Source organism: Pempheris klunzingeri, chromosome 18, assembly GCF_042242105.1.
Source record: "Pempheris klunzingeri isolate RE-2024b chromosome 18, fPemKlu1.hap1, whole genome shotgun sequence".
In the NCBI taxonomy this organism is placed as follows: Eukaryota; Metazoa; Chordata; class Actinopteri; order Acropomatiformes; family Pempheridae; genus Pempheris; species Pempheris klunzingeri.
This window is the reverse complement of record NC_092029.1, coordinates 11,866,240-11,891,505: the sequence shown is the minus strand read 5'-3', so window position 1 is coordinate 11,891,505 and position 25,266 is coordinate 11,866,240. Positions and strand designations below refer to the sequence as shown.

Sequence of the window (25,266 nt, the reverse complement as noted above, 5' to 3'; positions counted from 1 at the left end):
ATTTTCAGACATGCCATCACTCAGGGCAAACTTCTAATTGTGCCCCTTCCTAGTCTAGATGATTTGATCACAAACCTGTACAGCTGACAGTCATCCACTATTCGCTCTTTGCTCCTCTGAAAGAAAACTCATCTTGTTTTTGCTTGAAAGGTCATCTTGAGCCAAGGCCTTGTGGAAATATTTTACTTGCCTACAGGGAATCCTTTTCTGTTTGAAGAGAGTTTTGTGGTGTTTCACACAGCGTGGGTGGGAGTTTGTTCATTTGGAAAACACCGATTATGTAGTAGACAGTGCTTCATCCCTAAACCTAAGGATTGGATACTGTTCTGGAGACATGATCACCGATTGTGTCTGGGAAACATTTGCTTATACGAGGTGACCTCTGTGTGCTTCCTCCCACATAGCACTTCATACAGTTTCAGCATATGTTTCAGACCTTTTTCTGCCAAACCATGGTTAGCAAGGCCACTTTATATCTTTGCCAATTATGTTCTTACACTGTCTATCGAAGCCTAATGTTGCTCTAACTCAGCTCACTTCTTTGCACGCCCGCCCTGACTAGTCTCATTATTGAGGTCACAGAGATCTGGCAGGTTTCCTCTGCTGGGATGGCAAAGCGCCGTTCCTCTCAAGCCACGGATGTCCTCAGGAAGCCCTCTAAAAGGGGTGGGCTGTGCCCCATGACCTCACCTTCCTCGACAGTCTTCCGCCATAGGCTCCTAAGGCCAACACTATATCTTTGAGTCAGACTTCTACCGGCTCTGTGTTCAGTGGAATTCTCCACTGAAGTACATCCAGCTCTTTTCAGAAACATTGTAGTTGGATGATGCAATATGACACATGAGCAGCAGTCTCTTGTCTTTTTATCCACCTGTCTTCACTTATCTATTTCGAAATTTCTGATTTATCTTTCCCCTGTGGGCTGTTTTTTGTGATTGGTTGGCAGTGCAGAGACACTGCTATACCAGTTAAGAAGAAAAGCTAGGGATGGTCAGATCTTTACTGCTGGATGAGCTTGAGGAACTGGATGGATAGAGGGGTGGGTGGAGCAAAGAATGCATTATTTTCTATTGCATTCATGATGATTTATGTGAGACAAGTGATCTCTCTCTCTAGGTTGTGTTTAAAATGGTGTATCTATGACTCAGGTTGAATGTGGACAATTCCATTGGTTCACTTCTTGACGAAACATTAGTACAATGCGACACAATACAAGGCAGTTGGTAGCAATTTCAACCTGCCGCACCTGTCCTGGGGTTGCGTAGCAAGTGAAAGTGATAACACTACTGACATTCTAACATTACATCAGATGCATGGCTCTATTGTAAACTGTTGCCATTATTCTTTCCCCCAGAGAATGGGTAGTCACAAGGCCCGTCCTGTAACAATAGTTAATGCCATGTACGCTACCATTCAACCCCTACATGACTGAGCCCCAGCATGATAGCACTGTCAAGAATGTGAGCCTAAAGGATTGACAACAAATATGGTGGGCTGAGGCCTAATGTTTTTTAGCCCTTTGGAATGTCTTTTCAACTTCTAACGTGATGTGGAAATCATGAATTAAGTGTAACTTGATAGCGAGATTTGCTGTGCTCTTTGGGAATGATTGTTTGCATGTAAGGAGACCCAAGTTATCAGTGCCTTGCATGCTGGCTGTGGAATTTTTGAATAACTTTTCAAGAGATTGGTTTAGTGGTGTGCCATTCAAATTTTCAGTTTTGATGGAAATTGTCACTTTAGCTGTGGACTGCTCATTCTTGTCTGAAATAATAGAACAGCCTGTTACCTAACTCAAAAGTAACACTGCAGTGCAAGTGTTCAATGGCAATCCTGAGGAAATGTTTCTCAACTGATTTACTCCCCAAAAAGTAAAGAAATTACATTGGAGGAGCTTATACGATATGTTATGGTTGTATGCTTTAACAGTTCAGTGTATGTTACTGTAATAGGAGACCCTGGTCTGTGTGACGACCAAAAGCCTTGTCTCATAAACAGTTTGAACGCATATTCATAAATCTGTGTCAAATAAAGGATCAACTTTAAAAGCAGTGGGATGGTGTGTCATAGAAATTGCATCATAAACTGCATAAATGAAGCCCATTTGTGAGCCTGCTATAACAAAGGCTGAATAGCTCACAGAATGATACAATCTTTGAGACGTATAATTCCAAATATAGTGTGGAAATATAAGCTGTAGAGGTTTTAACATAGTACGCATTCTACCATCTCTTTTAAACTAAGTCTGTTGTATACTGATTTATTGAATGTCTGAAGAGACAAACTTCTGTGGTAGTAAGAATGCCAAGAACGCTGTGGCTAATCGATTAAGAGAGTAGAAGCTACTGGGTCTTAATGCTGTTCGCATTCTCATGAGTAACCACGCTGCCCTTTATGAGCATTTACACCATAAATAAACTGTACATTCCAGTACTAACACAGAGGATATGTGATTTATTTTGTATCTATTTTTTGGAATTCTGGCATAGATGCTAATAATGTTATCCCTCTAAAGCAAACTCAAATGAATATTGTGCAAATCACTTTGCAGCGGCTCAGTAGCAGTCACACCGCACATTACTCCAATATTTATGCTCTGTGGTGCAAAACCAGTAATTTGTGTTTTGATGGTGGAACAAAATGGCAGCCACTACCTCACAGTGATTATGGCTTTTACACTGACTAGTACTCCTCACAAGTGTACAGCAGTATCCCGTAACATTTCACAGAACCTTTTTTTGGTTTTGAGTTGCACAAAGTTTTGGAGCAGAGGTGACATATTGCAGTAGTCCACTGAGGTCTGACAAATGTCAGCTTGGGAGTAGCCATCTTGAGCAGACAATATCTTGGGCTTGACACATATAGACTCTTTATTGTAAGTACACACAAACTCATCCACATTCTTGCTTGGGTGTTGCTTTTCTGTATGGCTATTGTTGCTATTGTTTGAGTCAAAACTGGGAGTGGGCCTCCCTCGTATCCAGGGTGGAGAGGCAGTTACATCAACTGACACATTATTAGTCTCCATTTCAAACATACCTCCATGAATTTAGATGTGCTTATTCATCTGGTTAATTCTTTTCTGAAATGGTCTCAAAGGATATTTTTAGAGTGAGAGATGTTTTAAAAGTTATTAGTTAGCTTAATATGCTAACACAGAGACCCATATGCTTTCAAGGTCATATAAACGTTTGGGGATTTACTAGATTCTCACCTGGAGATGTAGATTTTTTTTTTTCTTCCCTATCTCCAGATGTTTTATTCTCTTCTCACCCCAATCCAACAAATCATCCCTTGTCCACCCTCCACCCCCACCATCCTGCCAATATTTCCAAACTGGATGTGTGGACCACAGGCAGATCCCTCTTAGCTCTTCCACTTACACTCCCACGCTGACAGATTCTCTCTCAAATGTGGATTAAGCACTCGCTCATCTGTTGACGCGCTCAGTGAATCTAACATTCAGAGAAAATAGCTGATTTACCATTCCTAACTTGTTCCCTCACCTGCCGTGAGTCACCCAAAGGCATTTGCACTCCCTACACTTGTTTTCACACGCTGTCTCATAGTGAATATACATAACGGAGCATATGCAATATCACTTAGGTGGTGGTGGTGGTGGTGGTGGTGGTGGTGGTGGTGGTGGGGTGGTGGGGGGGGGGGGGGGGGGGGGGGGGGGGGGGGGGGGGGGTGAAAGTCAGCTGTGTTGGGGCCCCATGAGCTCGTGCCACTGGAGAATTGGAGGAATCCCAGTTATCTATGCACACACATGAATGATTGCACACTCGTGGATGCATGCAGTCACGGTCAATCTGAGAGCAACACGTGCAGCTTTACCTGTCCACCGCTGAGGTTTACATTACATGTTGCCATAGGGAAGTGGCAGCAGAAAGATGGCAAAACGTGATTCATCTCTCGCTGTTAACACCAGCAGGAGTCAATCAGGAGTCGGCGTAATCCCAAAACGGGATTCATTCTTATCTTCTGGTTGTGGCAAATAGACCAGCACAGTCATGGCATGCATCTGGCGATTAAAACATCTTTGAGTTCTGTAATGAGAGTGTGCTCTCACTCAGTGTGAGGAATTAAGGGGAAAACATGTGTCTGCTCAGCGAGAGTTCCCACAGGGAATCTCTGTCATCTCAAACCACATATCTGGCCAGAACAGGATTTCTCAAGTAATAAGAGTAGGAGGATAGATTGCAGCTAGCCAAATTAGACTTTTGAGACAGAACATGTGTTTGTTGGTCATGTTGTGTTCAATGTACAATCAGTAATACCCTTTCATAACCCAGTCCACTGAGCTGTGTTGTGTATGATTGGCTTGCCTCAGTTTGTTTTTGGTCTGATGTTTTTTTGAAATCTCCTCCATGCGTGTGTGTGCATGCTAATGTGCGTCCACAGGGGCCCTGTGCCCCCTGTGTGTGTTTGTATGTGTGTCTGTGTGTGGCACACTCACATACACTCACAGTGATCCATTCATTTGTGGCCTGGCACCCAGATAGGGAGTCCGGTTGAGAAAGACAGAGACTGAGAGAGACTGTTCGGACCCTGCACAGTGACTCAATGCTAGCTGTCTGCCTGGCACAGATTAGATCAACACTGATGAATATTCAACAGCTGGCCATCACTGCCAGAATGGCCTACATTTTTACCAAGGCACGAGATGGAGGTCAGTCTTGACTTCCACATTGCGCATAAAAGGTTGCTTCACTTTCTGCAAAAAATCTTAAGGGCTCAGTTAAAGGAATAAACAATTTCTGATCCCAGCTAGCTTCATAATCTTGCTTCCTGATGCAGGCCTTGTATTGAAAGTTTGTATTCGCTGACTCGCTTTCATGGAACCCAAGTGTGAACCCGCTACACTATTAATGTTTCTAAAAGTAACGTAGAGGCCTGTCTTCAACAATATCTCCAAAGAGTGTTCTGTTAGGCAAGGTCTTTACTGTTTGGAGCGCAACTTCCTCCCTCAACACTAAACACACGTCGTCCACACAAAGACAGGAACTGTGCTGATCTACACCACGGCTAACCGGAAGAGTGTGTTTGGGTTGGAGTTTGGTGAATGTCTCAGGATGTAAAGGGCATCCTTGATATGAGCCTCAACAAAGACGTGGCTGGCCAAAGACACTCACTGAATGGGACTTGATAAGAATGAATAAACATCAGAAATATAGTGACCTTTTATTGAGGAGTATTTTTAGTTTTTTTTTGTTTGGATAGAGTGTGTGAGTAGATTGGTTAGATAGATCTCTAAGTGTGTGTTTTATCAGTTTGCATTAGTTTCACTGTATGGCACTCTAAATTATTGCATTTTCTGTATATGCATATGGGGGAAGTTTAATTCAAAGTGCAGACACTGAAAAATTTCACATAAAAGCAAAAGAAAATCTACATCTATTTAAGTCATCCACTGTTACAACAAAAAATTATCCAAATAATTGACAGTTGCAATGACAGCATTTTTCCCCCCTGTAGGATTAGATTATTAGCTTTTCTTTCTCGGGATGTTGTAGTTCCCTGGTTAAACCATTCCCCCTCTTCCTTCCTCTTCCTCTCTCCAGGATGGTTCTCTGGGCAACATAGATGACCTTGCCCAGGAGTACTCTGAGTACTACAACACCTGCTTCAGTGACGTCAGCGACCGCATGGAAGAACTACGTAAAAGACGAGTCTCCCAAGAGCTTGACATGGTGAAAACACACACACACACACACACACACACACACACACACACACACAAAAGAAAAAAATCCTGCCTAGCAGAAACGGCTTTCAGCCACAACATTTCTCGCCCTCTACTTAGTTTGCATGCTATCAAATTGCTTTGGACAAATGATAATTTTTTGTACAAATCCTTTTAATAATGACCCTAAAAATCCCCATTTTAGAATAGTCTCATAGCATTACACTGTGTAATTTCCATAATCTTAGCCAACAACCTGGCAAAGAACAACGGAAAAGGCACTATGCCTTTTCTTGATGTGAATGCTGTGGTGTTCTGGAGGTCCATGGGGGGGGTTTGGGGTCCTTTTCAGAAGGATGTAGGGTAGTGGGGCACCCCTTTGGTTGCCAAGCTGCAAACAAATGTATGAAGGAATGCTGCTGGTGCTGCTACAGAGGGCCTAGTTTGTGCAGCACACTACACAGTAGGTCCACAAATACAAGATCAGGTGTCGAGTGTTTTGCTTACTTCATAATTGCTTTATGACTTATTCAGGGTGAATTTAATGGATTTGACTCCCTGAAAAAACAGAATTGGTGCTCCATTTCTAAAACTAATAAATAAAGAAAATAGCCATTATTCGTCTAACTTAAATAAAATTAGGCAGGTAGATGTTACAAATATAGTAGCATTGCCTGAAAAAATAATGATTTGGCTCTGCCTTCACAGATTTTCCTCACATTGATATCACGTTACCTCAGCTTTTTTTATTTTAGCCCCTTTCCAAATTGTCTCCTCTCATATGTTTTTGTCTGTCATCACTGGTTTTCCAGATTAATAGGCGGTCTTTTCAGCTTGAAGGCAACCATGTGGTTTTGGTTGGGTTGGCAGGTATGGCTTAGATGGATAGCTGATTTATTGTGCTCTTCCTTTTAATGACTGCAGGCAGACATTCTGTTCGCACAGCTTTCAACAGAGGGATTGGAAAGCATAAAAACATCACAGCTGTGGATATGTAGATGCAGTTTGCATCTGATCATAGGTTAAGTGTTCTCTCTTTGTGGCCGTCATCTATTGTTTTCCATCATTTACGTTTCACAGATATGATATATAAAGCAAAACTTGCTATACCTCTGGATGTTTTATCGTTTGGGAAGGTTTCATCCCGAGGAGATAAAACGGAGGAAGAGGAAGCAATCAGGGCAGATTTTGCAATCCGTCTGAAGACGGGAGGAAAATAGCTGACTGGACCCCGAGCCTGAAGCCCAGGACAGGAGGAGGATGTGAACAGAGGAAGAGGAGGGGAGGAGGATGAGGATGAGGGGAATGAAGAGGAGGAGTGGAAAATGCAAGAGCCTGCAGCTGTCCCGCCACTCTGCAAAGTTTGGCACTAAAATATAGGAGAGGAGGAGAGAAAAAACATGAAGGAAGGAATATGGGTCAGACAGCACCTTATTGAGAGGTCTCAGAAGCGCAGCATCAACCCACGCTATATGGATTGAACTTTGCCTTGCATCTCAGTGCCATCCTTTCCTAAAATTAGGTTTGAGGATTATTCAAGTCAAAACCAGCCTTTTCTTTACCAAGCTACCAAGAGTAGGCGAAGACAAAATTCCTCAGATGGATTTCCAGCTGTCTCTTCAGCTTCATTCTTCCACTGGATTGGTTACATTCTTAGACTTAAAGGCTGTGTTACAGTATCTGTAAAACTAGAGCAAAAAAATGAAATGCACTGTGAAAGTAATGCGCAAGAGGATACGGGGAGAAAGACGAGCAGAGAACTGGAGATGAACTGAGAATAAGCACAGTAGAATGGACACTCAGTCAGAAGGAGGGTAGAGAATGGCTATTGTATCGTGTGAAGTGAGTCCAGCAGTCAGTGGCTGCAAGCCAGCGTCATGCAGCCGCCTCCCTTAGGACCAATAGCAGATGGTTAGAGAAGGTCACAATGTCCACGAGTCACGTTAATGGGAAGACATTTAGCAAGTGGCACTCCTGGGAGACATGGCCTTTAGGAAAAGACCTGTCACTTGTAAAGGGTACAGGATGGTGGGTGATGCATTCATGTTGCCGCAATACTCACTCCCTCTCCAGTCATTGTCCTTCTTTTCATCACAACACCACATTTGTAGGTCACTTGTTTTCTATTCTTGACAGGTAACTCGCATTTCTTCTACTGTAAATTGTTTGGGCCAAGAGGGTTACTCAGCTAGTCCAAATCAGCTTTGGTCAGGAGGCATGCGACACAGGGCAAAGGCCACCTTAGCTTTGATGTTTCCTGGTCCTCACACTCAGACTACAAGAGGAGGCAAAAGTCAAGATAAAGGAGGCTCTGGATAAGGCCAAGCATGGAGCCAAAAGGGAGGAGCCCAAGGTCAACGTATGATGGCTGTCTTTCATAAAATTCCCACAAGAAAGCCCCAGTGTCTATAAATTAGCTTTTTGACACCAAAGAGGAAGAAGAAGCCCTCTTAGTTAGGTTTCTGTTCTCCTAATGTTTCTCAAGTTGATTCTTAAACTAGCAAGTGTACTGATTTTTGTTTTTGGCTTCTTTCTTGAGGAATGTTCTTGCAACACAAACATTTTTGCAAAAATGGGTGGAGCTTAACATTTGTGTTGGTTAACAGAGAGGGCCCTAAAGAGCTGGCAGACACATTGTGCAAGTGAAAACAAAGTGATGGCTGTCTGTTGTGGTGAAACGTGGAGCTCTCCCTATTAGGAGCTGATGACAGAGGCTCTCTCAGAGATGACTATCAGTGTACCCACTTCCTGCCTGGTCTCTGCAAGGCTGTTCCTCTGCATCTTCATGTTAGTTTTATGAGTAGCTGGGACAAAACTGGTTAAACAAACATCCCCCTTTGGGAATGTGCCCTATGGATTAGTGTTAGTTCCCCAGCTCTCGTATAGACAAGAGTTTGGATGTCTCTCATTGGCACGCTGATTTGATGATGCCTGAGGCTTATTAGTGGGAGGGTGTTAAAATGGAGGAAACTCAGCAACTTTAAACAAAATGTGTTTTTTCAAGTCACAGGTCGATGAGAGGTCAGGTCAAATAAATTTTTAAATAAATTTATATTAAGCAGAGCGATATAAATTTCAGATCCATCCTTTAAGCAGGCCTATGTTTTGGAAAATTGCTGGCATAATTGCTTTGGATATAATTTGTATGATTAAGTGTATAATCTTTGTTGTCTCTTCCACCTATTTAACAAATTGCAAGTTTGACTCATCCCACTGAAAATAAAATGGTGTCCTAGCGTTTATGCAGATGAGTCAGTGTTTACATTGCAAACCATTTAATTAAGTTTTTGCAGTTATTGTGTTTAATTGTCCTTTTCTGTTAGATACGCAACTTCTGTTCTAGAGATGGGTTAGGAGGTTGTAGATATTGGCCAGTGCTTCACACTCACAAAGTTCAGAAGTGTCAATTCAACACTGTAGTTGCTAGTCAATGCGAAAACATGCCAAAACATGGACATAGAGGCTACAAGACAGGTCCTGCAGGCATGCAGAGACTGGTTGATCGGATGGGTAATCATCGATAGCTAATGGAGAAAAACATAAAACTAGATATTGTCTCTCAAACCACAGCTATATCACAGATGAAATCCATCAAATATAAATCAATTTTGGAATCTGGTTGCAGGGCAAACCTTTTAACACATATCTACATGCTGTAAACCATAATGAGATATGCAACAGTTTCTGTGGTAATATCCTTAAAAGCAATTTAAAAGTCTTGGATAAACAAGGAGGCCTTGAAGATTAAATCCTTAGATGTTTAGGCCAAATTTTTCCAGTTGTTGGTCTCACTGTTGACTTCATAATTTAAACACTTTTGACACAAAAGTGCAGCAGCTGGCGGCAGATTGATCTGCTAGTTTAAGGGATGCTCTGTAATGGTTTTCTAGCTGAGCAGCTCGACAGTTGGGGGTCAAGACTCAAGTACAGACTTGTGTTTTGTTTTGCCATGAGGTGAAGAACAGTGCGGTTAATGTGCTAATGCCTGCATGAAGCGGGTTCGTCAAAGTGGGTCAGTTCAGCTGGGTTAAAACTACATTGTGGAAGAAAGACAAACTCTGTTGTGAATTCTTCCGCTTATTTGTCCTTTCTACCTTCAGGCTTTTGCTTAGAAATGTAGCAACTCAACATGCTCAAACACCAGTCTTTGTTGCTATAAGATTGCTTTCAAATGATGTTGGCTTAGCTCCATTATTGGCATAACCCTTGTGAAAAGCAAGTGGTATATTTGTAATTGAATTTTATGATTTATTAGTCAGCATTGGGAAAGTGACTGTCATTGGAATTTGTAATAACTCTGGTATTTGTCTTGAAATACCAAAACAATGATGATCCACAAGGCTTAGGAATGCTCCACACTGTAGAAGCACTCAGGCCTGCGCTGCAAGTATGCACGTACACACACACACTCTGTCAAGCCTTCTGGAAAGTAAGCAGATAGAGGTGTTACTGAGTGTGCTGATGGTTTTCTGTTTCTTGTAAATGAATTTAACTATGAAGCAGCCCAGAGGTGGCATGCCAGGCTCTGGTTTATACTTCCCACTGAGAACATGTAGGCTATTTCCTGCTTTTGTGTGTGAGATTTAAAATGGCAGTATGTGCCTGTGTTCAGTCCTGACTGTGTGTGTAGATCTTTCTATGGGGCATTTCCAAATGAGCCTGTTCTGCAGGCTGCGCACCATGAAATAGTGGTCCAGCCGATAACGTCTTTTTGGACTTGTGTCAGGCTTTCCAGTTGGTGCCTGTCCCTCCACATGCGCAGTCCCACCTAGCAACCTCATACTCGCCTGCTCAGATTCACCCAACCATGCCAGTTGGCGTACCTCCACTAAGCCACCTGGTCTCTCTAGTTTTGCTGCTTGTCCGCCTACTTTTTGCCTCTAAGGTTGGCAGTAACTCTGTCGTGTTTGGACTGAACTGCTGCTGTTTAACACTCATCTGTATTTCTAACTTTACCCTCTCATTAACAGAGTCTAGTCCCGCTGTAGCAAAGCAGAATTTAGCTGCAGTTTCTGGGTTAATTATGGAAAACAATGTGGTGCTTGGCATTACAGTGACTTTACAGGAGCTTTTGATGCGTGCGTGCGTGTGTGTGTGTGCGTGCTTGGGTTCAGTCGTGTCAAATGTTAGTTTCCATGTCTGCAGACATCGTGATCCTCATTAGCCGGTGCCCCCCCCCCCCTCTCGTTTGCTCCCTTACAGCATTCTCTCTTTTATCTTAACTCAATTCAGTCACACTTAAGCAATCAGAGTCTCGCATTGGCACCGCACTTGCACGCACATACACACAGAGTGAAGTGTGCACAAGCAGCCCTGTGGACATCTGGAGGGAAAACGCATTCATGTTCACACGCATGCAATTCATGCCAATTCAGGGTAAGTAGGGCAGTATCTCAAGCTGATGCTGGTAAGTTCATGTAAAGGATAGCATGCCCCCTCTGGGAGTGTGCTGTGAGATCTAAGTCTCGCACACACATACAGACAGCCCCTCAAAAACGCATCAATGTGATATTCTCTTTTAGAAACTGTGTCAGTTACGGCAGCTTTCACTTTGCTTCTCTGTTAGAGATGCACAAGTTTTTACACATTTTCTCTCCACATCTTGCGGCATGACAAATTGATCTCACAGATCTGCAGTGAAAGTCAAAGGGGATGTAGGTTTTGTTTGTTTTTCGGCGATCTTTTCCTCATCTTTTCGCCTCTCCCCCCCTCCTTCCATGACAGCGATGGCACACACAGAGAAGCTGAGGAGGAGTAGGAGGAATAGAGAGCCACTTTGTGTCTCTTTCTCTTTGGAGCTCTGTCTGTGGAAGTGGAAGTGAATTGAGTGTGTCTGTGTAGGTGTTCCGAGGTCTGGGTATCTGTCTAGGTTTATGTCTGTGGTGGCATGTGTGTGGCTTTGTCAGGGTCTGTGTCTAGCTTTGTAGTTTTTACATATATCCATGTGTGGTGTGTTTGCCAGTGAGCTGACAGTGTGGTGGTGTGTTTTAAAATGATTTTTACAACCAGTTGGCAAGCTGTCTGTAGTTATCCGTGAGCGAGAGTGGCATATCTCTCCTGTCACTGCAGTCCGGAGAAGCCATCAAAGTGGATCTGATAGCAAAACCAGTCTGCCTCTGGGAAGCAAAACATTCATGGCTGCGTGTGCATGTGAGCGCACACCTTGTTCCTCCTTTATGTGGGTTTTTCTGAGCACACCCACATTATTCTGCACCATACAGTTGTTTAAACAGAGCTGACTGCCAAAGCGTTGGTTGTTTAAGGCATAAATGCTGACCTTTGTCTCATAAGCTCTACTTCTTCAAAGAAAAAGGCATTGAGGTCCATCCCAGATTTTCCCTATGCGCGGCCTGGCAATGTAATGAAGCCAAACTCTGTATCCCTGTAGGTCTGGTACATGAAGACTTTATGACTTTGGACAGGTACCTGCTCTCTGACTTATGGGAACCACCATATTCCCCGGGACAGACAAATTGTTTTAGACCTCTTCCGACATTACTTGATTTATTTGCCAAAGAAACATCCGGACCCATGCCTCTGCCAGCTTGATCACTGTAACAGATAGATAAACAGGCAAATGTGCTAGGAGGACTTGTAGTGCTAAAGTTAACTTTAAAGATAAAGCCAGACAAACTGTCTCACTAAGGTGCCTACCGTCTGCCTTCGGCTGATTACTGTCGTGATAAGTGTAGGGTTCAGGATAATTTGGAGGCTTTTAGCCACCTCAGTACCAAAGGTCTGCTGCTTATATGACCTGCAGGCTACAGGCTCTTTAAGAGCTCTTAAAGGAGGTTATGTCACTTTCAAGTTCTTTAACAATTAGCCAGTCACTGACTCATGCTTAGAGGATGAGGGCGTGGAAAGATCGCATTCACTTGCTCAAAGTCAAGCCAAAGAAGAGAAAAGGTCAAACTGCAGGTAGTTCTGATTAGGAAGCATCACAGACCAACTGTAGGAAGTGTTCAAGATTCGGCTTCCTGTGACTGTTATGCACAATCTAATATCTGGGTGTGGAGATACAGAATGATGCGCATTTCTCAAAAACAACTCATTTCCCATTCCTGCCTTCCATTTGGGAAACTCCAGATTCAATCTGTCTTTTCTTTGTGGCAGCAGCAAGTGCCATTTAATGGTTTGAGGAAGTCCAGAAGCCCTCAGTCTGCTTCTACTGACCTAACCTACTTGGCTGATGTCATCTGCTTCATTCAACCGTACTGATCCTCCAGTAAGATGACCAGTTAAAATGCCACCTCTAGAGTCTAGACTAGAGTAGAATTTAATCACTGTCCTGCCTGTTTAAAATGAGGGAATTTACAACAACTTCAGCTTTAACCTTGAGCTAATTTGATTGAAAGTGTTGCCATGTATTCCAGTAGTATTCAACCTTGACAATAAAGGACTGTGGGAGACATTTTCTCATGTGAAAGTAATTGGGAAAACTTGGAAATAGTTTTTTTTTTCCATTTACCAAAACAGACAAGGTTATATCAGTGTTTGTATCATGAGATGTTTTCTATAAATCTGTGGTATGTGGTAAAATGTTAAAAGTCAGACAGAAAGTAGAAACAGGAACCTGCCTTGGGTTTTGTTTTCTCTTCTTATCGGGACTTGATGAATCTCTGCAATACATGATTTTAACACTTCCTCAAAAACAGAATAGAAAATGTACGAAAGCAGTCAGCTATTCCTAATATAACTTTTACTAAAACATATGTTTGACTAACCTCTATTAGCTCATTCCTATGCCCCTTATATTCTGCATACTCATAATCAGACGATTTCCACATTTATGCATTACTATACTACTTGCACGTATTTGTCAAGTCATAGTTTGTGTCCTCTCCTTTTGCATCCTTATAGTATCTAAATATGAGCCAGTAATTCTGTTATCCTTTGTTATCCCCTTGCTCATGTCAGATGGATTAAAGGCGCATGGAGAGTAAAACCACATATTTCTCATTGTGCAAAGAGGAAGAAAATGACCGGTAGAAATGAACAATTTTGACATAAGGGTAACCTGAAGATTAGATATGCATGACTGTGAGTCCCTGGGCCATGTTTTGACAATCTGGTCTCTATTCCCAAGCAAAGTGCTGACCCCATCTGTTTCTGTAATGCTTCATATGCCACAGTAAAAGACTGCAGTAGCATTGGGTGAGTGTTTGTACAAGGTACTGTGGTAATCTCCTCTATGAGAATTCAGAAGCCCACAAGAGCACACAACCAACAAAGTATGCACTCTACCAACCCAAGGCTGTTCATTGGCCTTAAATAATCACATGCTGCAGGTTAAAATCTAAGTTGCAGACTTGTTGTGATCGCTTTTACCCATGTCTGTCTGTAAAGGCATTTGGTTTGAGGCACATCTGTGTCTGGATATGCCATGATTGGAATCCCTGCTTTAGACATATGCAGATATCGGCCCAGTGTAACAGTGAGAACAGCCTTGACAGACATTACGGGCCGGAGAAGCTAAGCAACATTCTGTTTTTGTATTTTGAGTAGTTAGTTCCTTAAATACACTGCCTTTCATTTATTAAGAAATGGTATGTTGTATTCTAAAGAGGCAAACCACCAGGTGTTGCCATGTGTTGAGGGAGGTTCACACTAATGTCATTGTAATTACATTGTGGAATTCATGGAGCCAGTTAAGTAGATGCTTTTCTCATTTTGTTGATCTGCGAGGAAAGCCAAGACCTCAGTTTGCTCCACCACAGCTGAGTGGTATTCCCTAACAATCAGAACAAGTATTACAAGTCTGGGTACCTGAAGCAAGACTTATCTTGTTGAGTTGTCTGTGGGAGGGTTGTTGGCGTGCGCACACGTGTTTTGTGTTTGTTTTCACTGACATGCAGGTGTGTGTACATGAACCTGACCAAAGAACATCTTTCCCACATGAGGGCATTGTTAATCTACTGTTTCTGCAGTCAACTGACCTTTTTCTCCATGTACAGATTTCACAGTTTTACTTTTTATTTTATTTTATTAAGTGATTGATATTTGTCTCTGACATTTGACTTTCTTCTCCCTATCTCACCATTTTCTCAGGAGAAACAGGACCCAAGCAGCACATCCCTTCAGCTGCGTACTGAGATCCAGGTAGGCAGAGACACAATTTGCTCAAAATTTAAGCTTTATGATTTTTACTCAGTACTTGGCCAAAAGGTCGATATGACACATCTCCCTCTTTCTATCCTCAGGAATCATTAGGCTTCAGCAGTGAGGTGTCCACTCCAGAAACAGACAGAAAGTACGTTTTTCCACTTTATCGCTCTAACATGTGACTTCAGCTGGTGTGGAACCATCGACTATGCTTGGATTGAAATGTGTGTCTGTTGCATGTCAAAACAATGTGCAGTGCAACCTGCATCTGGATCACATCAAACCGTACAGGCCTGCACGTAAAATCATGGATCACACTTTGCCTTTCTGCATGTCCACAGCTAAAAATGGAGAGAGGCAGATGAAAATGTGGTTGATAGATCTCTCATGTGACAGCTTGTACAAAAGGTCTCTGACCTTGCCCATGGGGAGTAGAGGTCAGTTCCTCTGGTGGGGAAAAACACCCCTAGCATCACGGATGAGTATGGTGGTGTGTCAGTTAACACAGATTCAGTTATGGCTGAACTTGGTTTTAGATGTACTTGAACATACTTGGAACAAACAAACATGCACAATTCTATTTTAGTATATTGTCACAGTAAATTATTAGGTAAATGTAATATTTCAGCAACATAAGAGGGGATTTTGATAAATAGATATTTAGTCAGGCCTGCATCAGCGTCTGCAAGATGTCAAAATATACAGATAAGCATTACATCGTGATTACGACTAAGATTTCTAAAGGAGTTCTTTTAGGGAAATACACTTACCTCTCTCATGTCTGTCTGGTAAGCATGAAGCCACAGTAGGGCCAGCAACAGGTTAGCTTAGCTTAATACAAAGACTGCATACAGGGAAAAATGTCAGCCAGTCTTGTCGTCTTTGTGAGGTTGCCACACAACCAGTGGAAACCTGCTTGAAGAAATACTTGTGCAAAGCTAACTGATTGCAGGTTGTAGCCTCATACTGTGCCCCAATACTGTACAGACAACTGATGGAACTCTACCTAATTAATATTAAGATGAGTGGGTATAAAGGAAATCAATCCTTGACATTAGTAGACATCACACGACTCCATCATTGGTCCCTTGGCCACATCCTGCTGTGGTTAAAGGGAAAGGCACTGACTGTTTCCTTCGGCTGAACTACTCTGTCCAGCAGCCATTCTCTGTCCTCTGGCCGTCCATGCTTCCTTCCTGTCTTTGTGTCCAGCAGAGGGGGAGATGGGGGAGGGGGAGGAGGGGTAATGGCCAAATGATTACAGCGAAGGAGCATGAACGAAAGAGCAGGATGGAACCATGCATGGGTGGGGTTCCTTTTCACTGGTTCCTGTAACACTGTGTGTGTGTGTGTGTGTGTGTGTGTGTGTGTGTGTGTGTGTGTGTGTGTGTGTGTGTGTGTGTGTGTGTGTGTGTGTGTGTGTGTGTGTGTGTGTGTGTGTGTGTGTGTGTGTGTGTGTGTGTGTGTGTGTGTGTGTGTTCATTTTTGCACACCACTGTATTTTGTGTATGAAATTTCTCCACCATGGTCCACCATAAGATCACCGTTAGTTACTGTTATGCACGTTTAACACGAGATTTAGTGGAGACGAGTAGACAAATAGATTATTGCAGGAATTGGGAGCATATTTGCAAGGGCCAAAAGTTAAATTAATTCTCTGTATCTCCATTTTCTTACTTTTTTGTATTTGTTCCTGACTATCACCCCTATATGACCCCGAGTGGAATTGTCATGTTCACGTGACGACCACGTGCGGCAGAGGAAGTACATACCACAGACATGATCTCTTCTCCCATGGCTGTATATGTTGCTCACACAAATGCTGAGGATGATGGGAACCAGATGCCAAATTTCAAATGACATCTCTCTGCTGTTCCAGAGGGGCCCAGAAAGAGCCCCTCACTGTGCTTTTCCCTCTCTACTTCCTGTCAGTCTGGTTTCTTTCTCTTCCTCTGTGCCTCACATGCTCTCTCACACATACATCCCCAACTCACATCCCAAACTTTGTCGCACCTTAAGCCTTCAGTTAATCTCTAATGAAACTGCTCCACATTTACCCTCCTATTTACCTATGTCATTTCCACTCTGTCTTCTGCCTATTACTCCTCCTACAAAGCCCTAAACTCATTTTCTGGTGTGAAAGTCTCATATAGAGAACTTTATATCACCTTTATCTAATAAACCTCCTTTATTAGTTTTCATGTTCAGGGATAAAATGTCCCCCATCCAAAGCATCCACCTCTTTCTTGTAATCCATCCTTCATTGCCAGCCCCTCTCCTCTCGTTCACGCTGACTCTGTTCTCTATTACAATTGTCTATTGTCCATTTTCCATTGTTGTAAATGGGCTTTAGGTGTAGTAATTTATCATGCGCAGGCAGAGTGATAGACAAGTCCCCTCCATTCCTCACGACACATTCCTCACAGCCTCACAAGAGGCAAGCATGCACGTTCACACGCATAGAAACGGATACCCCCATCATCACCTCTCTGAAGGACAATAGCACCCAGAGGAGATTACCCAGACTTCATGTTGGGCTGTGCCACCCCTCTGTCTTTGTGTCTCCTTGCCACTCTGGTGGCAGGGGGTGGGCACAGCTCCCATAATGCCTGGCATACAAGTGGTGATGACAGAATGCCCTCAGAAAGCTGATGGGTTCAAGCTGAGGACTTCCTGTTTTGAAAGGTGATTGATTGGTGGGTATTGTTGCAGACAGGGGGCTGCAAGCTTATCAGTAAGGTTAGCAGCAGAGGCAAATGGACCTTGATGAAAGCAAACATGTGCATAGACACAAGATAGAAATGGTTGTTTATTCCTTCTAACACTGTAAGTTTGCACTTTTATAGGTAGTTGTGCTGCTTCAAGCCCTGGTTATGCAACTAATAATCAGATGGAAATGTAAGCTGTGCCATGTGAAAAATCTGTTTAGAACAACAGTAGCATGATGGAAAACTAAAGTACCTTGTCAGCATATTTACCACTTGTGGCTGAGTGTTGCAGCCCTCATGGAGCAGTTACTTGCTGGTGGAGTGGAGCACAGTAGACAGTGTGTATGGCAGGAAAATACAAGCTCAAAAACATGTGTGTTATATGTATGATTTTCTATTTTCCTGTCATATGTCTTCCCCCCTCCATGTGACTTCTGAACTCCTCCATGACCACTGAAGGGGTCACCCCTCTGCTATTCCTGTGGACTCTGCCACTGTCGCACAGGGTCGCCACCTTTCATTGTCTCGACTAGAACACCGGACATCACCTTACTCCAGGTGGCCAGCCCTGGAGTCACAAAAATCTCACCGTCATCAGGCACGCGTATGTGTGTAATGCTGTATATATGCTGAGAGCAGCAAAAACTGCCAGTAAGCAGCAAAAATGAAGACACACAGCTGTGTGTCCAAGTCTTGCTATGTGGTGGTTTATCATTTTTCCTGGACAACAGCTCTGTCACACAGGGTAGGAGTTTAGCTAGACCTGTGATTCATATAGTATCATATGATAGGTGCCTACGCATCCATCAGTCATTCAGTCATCCTTTTTTTTTCTTAGCATCGACCAGCCACTGACTGTAGTGTTTTTCCTGTCGCATCTCATCTTTTATGTATTTTTTTTTTATATTTGTCTGTGTGTGTACATGCTTTTGTATTTGCCACACCAGATTACTTATGTTGCATCTCTGCAGTTGTACAGTATATTTTAAACACACCTACATCTATAACACATAAGTGGAGCGTCACATTATAACGGGGGAAAGCATACATATTATTTTCACTGAGCAAATCTCAATGCCACTGACTCATGTTTGCAACATTTGTAACATTTTCACAATGCAGAGGTATCATGAAAAGATACTTTCACCTATCCTGCATAGGTTCAGTCTAAGTTAAGATACTGTACTTAATATTATGCTGAAAAAAGAAAGTCTTTATGCTAATGCTGGAAGAAAGCAGTTAAATGTCCCCTACTCAATGCAAAGAGCAGAACTGAAATAGAAAGGCATGCCAAAGATTTAAGGTTAAACCAATTAAGTTGCCCAGCCATACAATGTCTGGGCTGACACTCTGAAAGACATTCGGGCTCTTTCAAAATGTGTGGGTGCATGCATGTGTGCGCTGCATGGGAGGTTAATTTATAGAGCATGGGGGGGGGGCTGCAGCGCTGCCACAGAAAAGCTTCTATTGAGTGAGTTCTATTACCATTAGCTTTGGCCCTAGCCTATCCGAGAGGGGGATGAACAGAGGGGCAAACCATACAGGCCTCCATTCAATTAGCATCTCATTATGTTGCCATGGCAGCTGGGCTTTAAGCCGCGTGAAGATTTCCCATTGCACCAAGAGAGGGCTTATGTCTGAACAAACATATGAACACATATGAGCACACACATACACACACAGCTGCTGGAGAGGAAAGTGACCTGTTCATCTTGTTTTGATCCTGTCACACACTCTCACATCGCTTCTCTGGCAGCCACATGTCTCTCTGCATGGCTCAGCAGCTGTATGCCCATGTGCACTGCGCTCCAATCATAAATGGTGTGTGGATGTGCGAGTGTGAGCAAGTAAGAGACAGTAAAAGAGTGAGACAGTCATGCCGTTAGTAGAGAGATTTGGTTAATAGGTCTCTAAGGCTCTCAGCTGGACAAATGTGTCTTTCTTATCTCTGCTTTCGCCCCCTGTGATTTATTCCCTTTTAATTGAAAGAACAGAAAAGCTTACAGTAGGCAGCCACCACCACTATCACTTCCACACACTCACACATATAAACACACCTGTAGGGCGTTTTCCACAGGCATAATCCGACCTTCAGCTTCACTCCCCCTTGACCCTTTTTCTCAGGCCACTTAGCCCAATCTGAATACAAAGTGTCTCCTTCTGTGAAGTTTTCAGCAGCTGCTTTGAACAAGAACCACTGAAGCCCCCCCCCTTTCTTTTTTATATAAGAAGACACAAACAGCTTGCTGTTGATGTGGTTTCTCGTTGCTCCAGAACAAGAGATTGTCATCCAGGGCCAAACATGCTGCTGAACTTGTTAGAAAAATGGGGGCTGCTCATACATGACTTTTTGATTGGAAGCTGAATGCAGTTCGCGTGTCACAAGGAGCTTTTGATTTGTTATTTTTCTTCCTGTTAAGTCTGATTATTTAGGAAGGTTTACAGACATGGCTGGACTTTTTTCTTTTTTTTTACTCAGTTATTTTCCATCTCTCCCTGTCTTATGCTCTCTCTTCTCCCTCTTCTCCCACTCTTCCCTCTGTCTTCCTCGTGACTGTCTATCCTGTGGAGGGAAGTGGAAACACAAACAGGCTGAGTCTGCCTTGTGGTTTCTTCTCTCTCTCTCTCCCTCTCTCTCTCCCCCCCTTCCTCTCTCCCCTTTGATTTCATACTTTCCCTCTTCACTTTAACGTCATTGTCCACCATTTTTCCTCATCATGTTGACCTTCCTCTGTTTTTGACTGCCTCTTAACACTTTGTATTGCCACCATCTTCATCTGATTCTTTTATTCTTGCTACAGGGATGTTATTGTCTATCTCGTCTTATCTCCTCTCCTCCTCTCCACCTTCTCCCTCTTAAGCCTCAGGAGCCTGTTTCGGTGTCGTTTAAGTACCACCACTGACCCCAAGTGGTGAAGGAACAACACTGCAGCTCTTCTTGCCAAAAATTTACGCTCATAAATACAGTTGAAGGATTTTGAAGCACTGTGGTTTACAGAGAATAGATACTTTATGTAACAGTAACAGTAGGCAGATCAAATTTTCTAATGTTGATTTTTTTTCCTTCTCCCCTAGAATGACAATGCACAAATCCAGCTCTGAAGATGGATCTGGAGGTAAGTTGAAATGCATTTAAATGTTTGCTCTCTGCTGTATATACCATTAGATTGATTCTTTGGGTGAGATTAAAACATAGGAATAGCCACACAGACATGTTTGCAGTAGGATCTTACTTAAGTGTTGCAAGAAATGTAGGAATGGAATGGTCCATACCCATGCCAAAACAGGATGTACAAAAAGTTATTTGCCGAAAATGAATAAAATTGGTTTAGCTTGCTGAGTACAGAGTACCACTTATTCAAATCTTGTGCTTGCTTTTCTGTGGCCAGAAACCGTGTGTGTGTGTGGTTGTGGTTGTGGATCAGGTGAATGCTTCCCCCTATGTGATGAACCTGCCCTCCCTTTAGGTAAATGGGACAATAAGAAGAAGAACAAATCTTTTTGGCAGAACTTCCGCAAGTCTCAGCACAAACCAGTCATGCGACAGACCTCCAAAGGTTTGTGAGGCATTATGTTTCAGATCTACTGCAGTAAATGGATGTTGCTCCATATCTGACCTTTTGCTGTCTTCTGCTTGCACCCTTCAGGAGAAGACATCGGCTACGTGGCCAGTGAGATCACCATGAGCGATGAAGAGCGAATCCAACTGATGATGATGGTGAAAGAGAAGATGATCACGGTTGAAGAAGCTCTAGCACGGGTAGGAAGCCCTGCCGACCTCCTGTCTCACCTGTTGCACTACCCCCCCACCCTCACTCCACTCCTTCCCTCAGAACTGCCGGTCTATAGCTTCCCATCGACACCCAGATCCCCTGACCTCCCCCCTTCCAGCCCCCCACCCCCACTCCCTCCTGCTCTATATTCCCACCGTCGCTCTGCCTTACTAAAACGACTCACCCTTACTAACCCGTACAAGGCCCCGCATTTTAACCCTGCATTGTCCTCTTTACACACACATATGCACACACACAAATGCATACACACACACAAAACTCCAGACCATTGGTGTTTCCAGAGGTTTAGGAGTCTGGGGGATTTTAGGGTGTGAGCTCATGGAGTGTGTGTGGGTGTGTTGTTCAGTTCATAATTGCAGGGTTGATGGTCATAGTAACTCAATAGCCCCATCTGTTGGGGGGACGGTCTGATGCATTGTGGTTTTTCTCTCTAGGTGGACATGGTGGATAATTACTTGGCTTTCTTTCAAATTTCCTTACATTTCTCCTTGATCTGACTTTCAATCAATTTCTGGTGATTGGTCTTTTTTTTTTCTATTTACCTTCTTCCTTCTCCCACCTTTCCTCCTGTCAATCAATCTCTGTGATGCCTTGCTCTTGGGTAACATGACTGTCCAGCAGCCCTGAGCACTGGATTGCTCTCCACAAGGCAAAATGAAGTGATCTTCTTACACCTTTTTTCCAGCACTTTGATTTTTTTTCTTGGCCAATAGCTTGATCTCAGCTTCTCGCTGTAGTGGATGACACCCAGTTAAACCAATCAATGATCAGCCTATGTGGCTGACTTGACGCCCTGTGTCTTGATTCGGTGTACTCTGTGTATTGTTGAACAATATAATCATATTGGCTTTTATTATTGTTAGCCCAGTGATGTGTCCAGGGATGTAGTGGACTCTAAACCTAATAAACCTTTTTTCATTTATGGTGTAAGATTTATGTCTGCTCGGAAAGGCAGACATAAACTATACCGCTCACATAAAAGAAGGCTATTCACAGGACTATGGGTACATTTGAAAATATATTATTGCTTTGCATAAAATATAAGTCTTTTAATTAATGGTTGTTGCCTCAAAGATCACCAAACTCAGATTGAATTAAATACATTTTGTTTGCCACTACATCGCTGGTTGAGTGCCTCTGTCTGTGTGCCTGTCTGTCTGTAAACATGCATTTTGAATGCACACAATTGACGTCTATCACTTTAGTATATGGAGAGATGTAGCATGCTCGGTGAGAGTGGGTGGCCCCGCCCTGTTCCTCTGCCTCTCTAAACTGTTCTTCTCCACGTAGCTGAAGGAGTATGAGCGCAGCAGACAGTCCAGCAGTACTGACACTGCAGAGTGGACTGACGGATGTGCACCCACTCTAAACCAGTCCTCAAACTGCAACGTAAGTACACCCAACCCCATTACCCCGACACCCCCAATACCCTGACTTGTCCCCTTTACTACCCCTCTTAACACCTTCTCCTCCACCACTCTCACCTTTAACTTTGATTTTTCAGCCCACAAGGTTATTAAGGAGGACGACCATTCTTATTTCGACATATATGTGCGTGGATGTGTGTGTTTATTTAGGTGTAAATGACTGTAAACTGTGAAATAGTTTACCTAGCTTGATGTCCAGACTTTAGACACAATCCATCTATAGACTTCACTTTAACATATTTACAGTTTTGTACAATTTTATATACCATTGTATAAACCACCCTCAGTCAACTTTAATCTTGCTTTCCTCTCCCTTTATCTCTCCTTCTCTCTCTGCTCTTCATTTATCGGCCAATCTACAATTTATTTCCTTTCACACATACATTCTTTCCACCATGTCACGTGCCTCTTAATACTATGGGTGTTACCTCTGTGAATTATGACATAACTTAACTTACTATATTTACTATACTTAAATAAGTGCTCTTGCATATTTTATACATTAGGTTAATCCTGTCATGGGCATTTCATTTGCAAAATGTCCTCAACAAAGCGGCAAAAACGGCTGTTGCAGTGAAATTGTCTCATGGAAATTGAGGTCAATTCTGTTTTCATCAGTCACTTGTAATTGTAACTCGTGGAAAGTCGAGTGGAGAGTCACACAAAATCTACCCAAAGTGTAAGCTTTTGTTGGCAGTGATATATCAGCTGTGTTCCATGGAGAGATGACCTCCAAACCGTGAGATCTTTGAGGGTTCTTTGTATTGTAAAGTGTTGTGGAGCTGGAGCTCAGACAATCAGGTTTTGTCGGATGCAGTTTTTGTGTTTGCTGTCCGTCGGTTCTCTCTGTTGTTTGTGTGAGTTTGCATATGTTGATGTGTTTTCCCCTTTTTGAATGTAGGTCAGCTCTGATTCAGAGTCAGGACTCACAGTGGTCACGGCGGCTTTTCATTAGTTTTGTACTGTACTGCACATCATATGGGAATAGCACGCAGCCATACTGTCTCACACGCTGACCCACTTTTTTTTACAGGAAGTGAGTTTATCCAAACACCAAAATTCCAAGTTCTAGTGAAAATAATTCCATGCACATGTGCATTATTGCTATTTTAAAATGTGCTACTAATTCCTTGACTAAACATTGCTGACGTTTTCGGAAAAAGGTCTCTTGCATTTGCATTTATCCACTTTATGCCCCTAAATGCATATATATATTTCACCTTTTCATCCTTTTTATTGATAAAGTAAATGGAAATTTTACCCACGATTTAGATCCTGGCTAGGGTTGTTTTTCCATAATCACAATTTCTTTTAAGTGGATGAATACACTTCAGTGGCAGATGTGTTTTACTTCTGCACATTTATATCTGCCCCTGTGACTCTTCAACATCGGTAATTTATGGTTTGCATTCATAAACTCAAGGAAGTCAGATCTACATGTCTGTTTCTCACTGTAACTGAATCTGTTAGCGAATAAGGATTCATGCAAAATGGCTCACGTCGTCAAGAGTCCCTATTGAATTCTTCCTCTACCTAATGATTGATGATTTCCTTCCACATGAAAAATAGGTTAATTATGCCATACAAAACCTCAGCTGAAGTTCTGTCTGCTGCCTGGCTGTTTGATGTGGATGTGTGAATTGTACATTAGTTTGCTGATCAGTCTGTCAGCCCTCACGTTTCCCCCCCCTGCTGCCAGCTGCTCATTTCCTATGGAAAGAAGATTGATCATTTGGGGGGTTTACAGAAACTGGAGAGGATGGAAGAGTTACTGAAAGAGTATTGTTTAGAGGAACACACAACTTGGCTCTGGAGGCAGTGAACAAATGCAAGAGCTGGAGGCAGAGAGGAAACAAGGGAGAGAAAAATAGAGAAGAAAAAGACTTTGCACTTACCCCCAGGCCCCTAGAAGGGGGAGTTCTGTATCTCCCCTTGCCCTGAGTTCCAAAATTGGCAACTTCAGGAAATAGTGGTTCTCTACTGGGGCCTCTATTGGTGTCACACACTGCCCCCTCTCTCGCTAATGAATGGAATTAGGTCATTCCCAAATTCAAATAGTTAATAGTTTGGTGTGTCTATGTGCGCCTATATTCTATATAGAGACCTGGACATAAAGCACATGCTTGTAGCTGACGTGTTTGCAATATACAATCTTTGGCTGCTCTGTGCCTTTCTCTGATGCTGGCTGTCTCCGGTCTGACTTCCTCGGGCGATCGGAGGCCACATTCCAGGGCTGGCCATTAGCGATGTGGGGGCCAAGGCAGGGTCAGAGGGGCTCAAATGCTGGGATTGTTCTTCATGCACAACACGCCTTTTCTCTGCGAGCTGTGCAACACGGCACTTCCAAACAGTCCCTCATTCCTCAGAGCTGAATTCACTAACAGTCTTCATCGGTATCTGCCAGCATGTGCACAGGGGCACAGATATTATTTTGGATAGTGCATGCGTGCGAATGTGGTCGTCGCATTATGGATTTATGCTAATCTGCTGGATGTTAACACAGGAAGTGGTAACCTGCTGTTTTAAATACGGTGGTAAGTGTTAAGGCT

At 43.0% G+C, this 25,266-nt stretch overlaps 1 protein-coding gene across 2 annotated transcripts in view; it reads left to right on the top strand.

Annotated features, from left to right (window-relative positions):
* The window catches only part of sash1a (SAM and SH3 domain containing 1a), a 157,604-nt gene that overhangs the window by 109,828 nt on the left and 22,510 nt on the right, over positions 1-25,266 (top strand). For both annotated transcript variants that reach the window (XM_070849165.1, XM_070849166.1), the window contains exons 2-8: positions 5,565-5,693; positions 14,735-14,785; positions 14,887-14,936; positions 20,572-20,612; positions 20,964-21,053; positions 21,144-21,256; positions 22,581-22,679. In XM_070849165.1, coding sequence (XP_070705266.1) covers positions 5,565-5,693; positions 14,735-14,785; positions 14,887-14,936; positions 20,572-20,612; positions 20,964-21,053; positions 21,144-21,256; positions 22,581-22,679 — 573 coding nt within the window. The remainder of the gene's footprint in view (positions 1-5,564; positions 5,694-14,734; positions 14,786-14,886; positions 14,937-20,571; positions 20,613-20,963; positions 21,054-21,143; positions 21,257-22,580; positions 22,680-25,266) is intronic.